Consider the following 6000-nt stretch of genomic DNA (forward strand, 5'->3'; position numbering starts at 1 on the left):
TTCCTCAGTGGCCCCGGCCATGTGCCAAGTGCTGAACAGCTGTGTGTGGCCCATCTAAAATGTTCCCCGGGGGCGCCTGGCTGGCCTGGCCCGGGAGTGTCAGCCTGTGTGGCCCAGCGCGGCCCAGTGCGGCCCAGCGCAGCCCAGTGCATCTGCACTTGCCTCCCTGGTGTGCTGCTCGGCCCCCAGAGAATCCGGCAGCGCCTGCGGTCTGTTTGGGTCGGACCCCTGCGTCACTTGGGCCACAAGCTAGGGTTAACTGTGGCTGGAGAGTGAGACAGCGGGCTTTCGGTGGGCTCCCCAGGCTCTCCCCATGCTCGCGCCCGGTTGCGCTGCCTGCCTGCCGGTGTGGCTCAGCAGCAGCCGGGGGCCGGGTGGTCACGGTGCGCTCTCTCTCCTAGTCTTTCAAGGATTCCTGCCGAACATTCTACCAAGCCGAGATGGAAGAGCTCGACTTCTTGAGTGCCTGCGAGCAGTCCAGGGAACACATCAACCGCTGGGTGGCCGGAAGGACGGAAGGTGAAGACGCGCGGTGGCTCTGTCCTCAGAGTGTCCCCCCGGCCTCGCCGGCCGCCCCTTCACAAGGCCACCGACACCTAAACAGGGCTGACGCCTCTCTCCGAGGAACGCAGCGCCCAGACTCTGCCTCTGACGTATCACCAGCCTGGGCCCACTTTCTCTAGCTCTTCCCTCTTGTCCTTAACGAGTCTGTGAGGCCTCTCAGTAATCCATACGCCTCTTCTAGAACAATCTGTCCTGGTGGCCCTGGCGTTAACACATAGTCTGTCTTTTCACAAACTCCGTAAAGAGGAGGACAGATCCGGGCCTTCCGCCGCCCGCCGCCCAGCATTGCTTGCGCTGCGCCGACCACCGTGCGTGATTGTGGGGCACCCGGCGGAGTCCTTGTCGTCCTGCGGCTCAGAGTTTGAGCTCTTCTGGGCACTCTCTGCTGCCTCTCAGCTTCCTGATGCTCCCTCAGATTCCTCTCTTTGGTCACGGGCACCACGCATTCCTCTCAGTCTCACTTGTGGCGAGTTCACCACGCACTTCAGGTTTTGCTCAAGTGATGCTATTGCTCTTTTCAGGGCTTTTCTAATAGAGGCTCTGGTGCTGCTGTTGTTTTAAGGACCAGAGTCCTCCTACGTGGTTATATCTGGGGACACCGAACTCCTCTTATCTACCTCACAAGAGGATGGCCCAATTTAAATATTGTGCCTGACGCATGCCTCAGGAAATGTCTTTCCTAAATTTAAAAGCCAGTGAGTCAGCTTACAGCGTTGTATTAGCTTGGGATACACAAGATAGTGCCTCAGCCCCTCCGCACCGTCCTCCGTGCTCCTCAGGGTGAGGGCCCTCCTGAGTCCCCTTCACCTCGCTCACCCCTCCCCTGCCAAGGCCCCCTCTGGTCACCACCAGTTTGTTCTCTAGAGTTAAGAGTGCGTTTCTCCTTTCTTGCTTTGTCTCTTCCTCCCCCCCCTCCTCCCTCGTTTGTTTTGTTACTTAGATTCCACACAAGAGCGAGATCACGGGGTGTTTGCCTCTCTCCAGCCGTGGGGAAGTCCTTTCAGCTCACTGGTTCTTTCATTCTGCTTTTCAGGTAAAATTGTGGACCTGCTGTCTCCAGGTTCAGTTGACCCAGAGACTAATCTGATTCTCGTGAATGCCATCTATTTCAAAGGAAACTGGGATAAACAGTTTAACAAAGAGCAGACCACGGAGAGGCCATTTAAAGTCAGCAAGGTATGGGCAGCCCGGGTGGCTCAGCGGTTTAGCATCGCCTTCAGCCGGGGGGTGTGATCCTGGGGACCCGGGATCGAGTCCCACATCAGGCTCCCCGTGTGGAGGCTGCTTCTCCCTCTGCCTGTGTCTCTGCCTCTCTCTCTCTCTCTCTCTGCATGTCTCTCATGGATAAATAAATAAAATCTTAAAAAAAAAAAATCCAGCAAGGTGAATATTTTGGAATGATGAAGGAGTAACATGCTTCCTGCACAGCCTTGGGTGCCAGCAGCCAGGCTCCCCGGTGTGCCTCCTCATCGGGCTCCCCAGTCCCCTGCCAGACTGTTGCCAGGTGTTCTGTCTTATCACACATCCTGTGTCAGTTGTCAGGCGGAAGGGCTCTCTTGGCTTCCTGAGCGTTTGAGGTTTAAACTGCAGAGTATGATGTATGAGGCTTATTGTATAGCTGGATCCTGCCCATTTGTCCCCGTTTCTCTACATTCCCAGCAGTACCTGTGTGCCCTTCCTTCCCAGCAGCGTCTGGAAGCCCCCCCTGCAGGGATGTCTGTCTGCTATCTTCTTTGGATAATAAGGATAGCAAACACTCAGTTTGGTTTAAAAACAAGCAAACAGGGCAGCCCGGGTGGCTCAGCGGTTTAGCGCTGCCTTCAGCCCAGGGCGTGATCCTGGAGACCCGGGATCAAGTCCCACGTCGGGCTCCCTGCATGGAGCCTGCTTCTCCCTCTGCCTGTGTCTCTGCCTCTCTCTCTCTCTGCCTCTCATGAATAAATAAATAAAATCTTAAAAATTAAAAAAAAAAAAACAAAAACAAGCAAACAGAAGGACATGTATGTAGGGTAGACAGCAAGCAGAGTATCTCCAGCCTTGAAGATACTATCTGCTGGTGGCTTTATATCTTTTCTGTCACTGAATTTAGTGTATTCTTTCCTTTTTTTTTTTTTTTTTTACTTACCTTTCATTTTAGAGTTTTTTGCACATATATCTGAGTAGACAAATTAGACCAGTTGCAGCCTATTCTTGATCGTTGACCATAACTTAGATCTTCTAAGCAGACGTGAGCCTGAACTTCCAGTCTCTCAAGAAATATATTTCCCTTTGAGCTTTATTGTGAAACGAACGGCCCGGGGAGATTATTTCTCTCCTTGAAATTAATTTTTAACAAGGTGTGTCTTAGGGCCTGATTTCATCTCCCCTCTCAGAGGCCTGTGGGCAGGTGGGCAGAGAGTGGGGCTGCCTGGGAAGCAGCTGTCTTCCGTGCCTGGCACACGGCCTTGTGCCCTGGCCACACTCACAGCACTGCCCGCCCCCACCTCCCATGCGGGCGGGAGGAAGGGAAAGGACGAAGGGTGACAGCAAACGCCGCCTCGCCTCCTTCGGGGCTCTGACCTCTTATTCAGAGAGAAACCTGCCTTCTGTATCTCGCAGGCCCCAATTATGTCGTGTGGCTGCTGCTGGCTGCAGGGAGGTGGGGACTTCCAGCTGGCTTCCTAATCTCTCCCGTGGAGAAAGGCAAAAGGAGCGCAGTCGGTGTTGAGCACAGCCGTGCTGATTTATGTATTTTATGCTATAACCACAGGGTCGAGTAGATGGGACACAAACCGTATGGTCCATACAGCTGAAAATATTTTCTGTCTGGCCTGTTAGAGGAAAAGCGTGCTGATGGCTGGCCCTGGAGGTGGACAGGGCGCTGAGGGAGGAGGAGGCAGGTGTGGCTGAGGCCGGTGCAGGCTCACCTTGGAGGGCACAGGTGAAAAGAAACAGAAGTGTCTTCCATTTATGACACCGACTCACGTGCTGCCCCGTCGCAACAGTCATAGGTCTTAGACTCCACACAAGTCAGCGGCCCAGGAGGGCTGTTGGCTGGGATGTGCTCCCCGTCCTTACTGTGCTTTTCCCGCCTCGCTGGGACACACTGGGGACAAATGCATTCTTCTCCCAGTAAGATGTGTTCACTTCGCCTGGTCCTTTGGGTCTCCTGGTGCTTCAGGGGTCCATCCCTTTATTCTGCAGATGCTGGTGGAGGGCCAGGCACGGGGCTGTCGCGGTGTGGGCAAAGCCAGTGCACACCCCTCTCGTCTTCCTGGGGCGAGACAGTGAGCACACGCGGGAAAACCGGAGTCACGGAGGAAGGATGCAGCCCGTGGCTGGGGTGCAGTTTCAGGTTGTGGCCCTCACCGAGCAAGGAGCACAGCGACGCCAGGGCGTGTGCCGTCCAGGTTCTGGGCTCGGGCTCATCGGGCAGACATGGAGCAGGCTGGGTTTGCCCTGGAACCATCGGGGGCCCCTGTGACTAGAGCAGACAGGCAGAGACGGACGGGAGCCGAGGGCACGGGGACGAGCTCTTGTCACCGTCGTAGGCCCCCTAAGGACTAAAGCTTTTTTACTCCCTTGGAGTAGAGGGGGAGCCGCAGAGAGGTGTTCGACCAAAGACTGGCTTGATCCCATTTATGTTAATATTTCGAACGTCTTGCCGATATGGTTTGCTATTGAGTCCGTTGTGGCGTGAAAGTCCAGAGTCAGGGATACTCCACAGAGGTTTTGGCAATGGGATGAATGGCGTTGCCATCACCTGAGATGGGGAAAGTTGTAGATGGAGCAGACTTGGAAGGGACTGTCAGGAGCCCATTGTGACGTGTGACGTTGGAGGTCTCTTTAGTGTCCAAATGCAGGTGCCAGATACGCAGGAAGATCTATGGGTGCGTGACCTATCTGGGCAAGCCTAGAAGGCTAGAAATATAAATTTGGGGATTCTGTTTAAAGTCACATTATTGGGGACACCTGGGTGGCTCAGCGGTGGAGCATCTGCCTTTGGCTCAGGGTGTGACCCCGGGGTCCCGGGATCAAGTCCCACGTCGGGCTCCCTGCATGGAGCCTGCTTCTCCCTCGGCCTGGGTCTCTGCCTCTTGCTCTCTCTCATGAGTAGATAAATAAAATCTTAAAAAAAAAAAATAAAGTCCCAAGATTGAGCTCACCAAGAAGCAGGCGCCGAGTACCCCCAGAGTTTGGATTCGAGGCAAGGAGGGTGGACTAGCAGAAGAGGGGGACCCATGTGGTACCCTGGAAGCCAAGAAAGTGGGTGTAGAACCCGTGGCGGCCACTTCTGGTGATTTGTCCGGCGTGTCCACCGGGTCTTGTTTCAGCTTCACGTTTATCTGTTTCCTTTATAGAATGAGAAGAAGCCTGTGCAAATGATGTTTAAAAAATCTACCTTTCAAATGACCTATATAGGAGAAATATTCACCAAAATTCTGGTGCTTCCCTATGTGGGCAGAGAGCTGAACATGATCATCATGCTTCCAGATGAAAACGTCAGTTTGGAGACGGTAAGGAGCGCCGGGCGCGGTGGCGCGGTGGCGGCAGGGCCCGGGGTGGGGTCGGGGGCTGCGTCTAGGGCTAGCATGACGTCCCCTCCTGCCCCTCGTCCCCTACCGCCCAGAGAGGGCTCCGCGGGGCAGCACCCTCCAGACCTAAAAGGGTGCGACTCCCTTGTCCTAGGTGGAGACAGAACTCACTTACGAGAAGTTCACGGAGTGGACGAGGCCGGACATGCTGGACGAGGAAGAGGTGGAGGTCTTCCTGCCGAGGTTTAAGCTGGAGGAGGAGTACGACATGAAGGCCGTCCTCTGCAGCCTGGGCATGACCGACGCCTTCGAGCAGAGCAAGGCCGACTTCTCGGGGATGTCGTCCAGGGGAGACCTGTACCTGTCCAAGGTGGTGCACAAGTCCTTCGTGGAGGTCAACGAGGAGGGGACGGAGGCCGCGGCCGCCAGCGCGGCCGTCATGATGCTGCGCTGTGCGAGGATCGTGCCCCGGTTCTGCGCCGACCGCCCCTTCCTGTTCTTCATCCAGCACAGCAAGAGCCGCAGCGTCCTGTTCTGCGGCCGCTTCTCGTCCCCGTGAGGAGCGCGCCCGGCGCGCAGCCCTCCCCTCTCCTGCTCATGCCCTCGCCCCGAGGCTGTCGTGCCAGGTGACCCGCGCGACAATCCGAAATAAAAGGCCTAGTTGTGAAACGCTGTGACGCGGGCTCCTGCGCGTGTGTGTTCCGTGCCCCCTGTGCCTCGGACCCGCAGGTGCCCTTCCCGGAGCCCGGGGCCGTGTGGCAGGGCCAGCGGGGGCCACTGGGCGCACCGCCCTGCCGGAGGGCTCTCCTCGGGGCGCAGGGCCAGCTGCCCAGAGGACGGGGACACGGCCTGGAGGAGCTGTAGGGAGGGCTCGCGACCCAGCACAGAGGCCAGGGGAGCGTGAGCCAGGTGGGCACGTGGG

At 56.5% G+C, this 6000-nt stretch overlaps 1 protein-coding gene across 3 annotated transcripts in view; it reads left to right on the forward strand.

Annotated features, from left to right (window-relative positions):
• Positions 1–5747, forward strand: part of SERPINB6 (serpin family B member 6) — a 28156-nt gene extending 22409 nt beyond the window's left edge. For all 3 annotated transcript variants that reach the window (XM_077886432.1, XM_077886431.1, XM_077886433.1), the window contains exons 4-7: positions 402–519; positions 1598–1740; positions 4905–5060; positions 5233–5747. In XM_077886432.1, the coding sequence (XP_077742558.1) occupies positions 402–519; positions 1598–1740; positions 4905–5060; positions 5233–5637 (822 nt within the window). In that variant the 3' untranslated portion in view covers positions 5638–5747. The remainder of the gene's footprint in view (positions 1–401; positions 520–1597; positions 1741–4904; positions 5061–5232) is intronic.
• Positions 5748–6000: the final 253 nt, after the last annotated feature.

The sequence above is a fragment of the Canis aureus genome, chromosome 37 (genome assembly GCF_053574225.1).
Source record: "Canis aureus isolate CA01 chromosome 37, VMU_Caureus_v.1.0, whole genome shotgun sequence".
Lineage (NCBI taxonomy): Eukaryota > Metazoa > Chordata > Mammalia > Carnivora > Canidae > Canis > Canis aureus.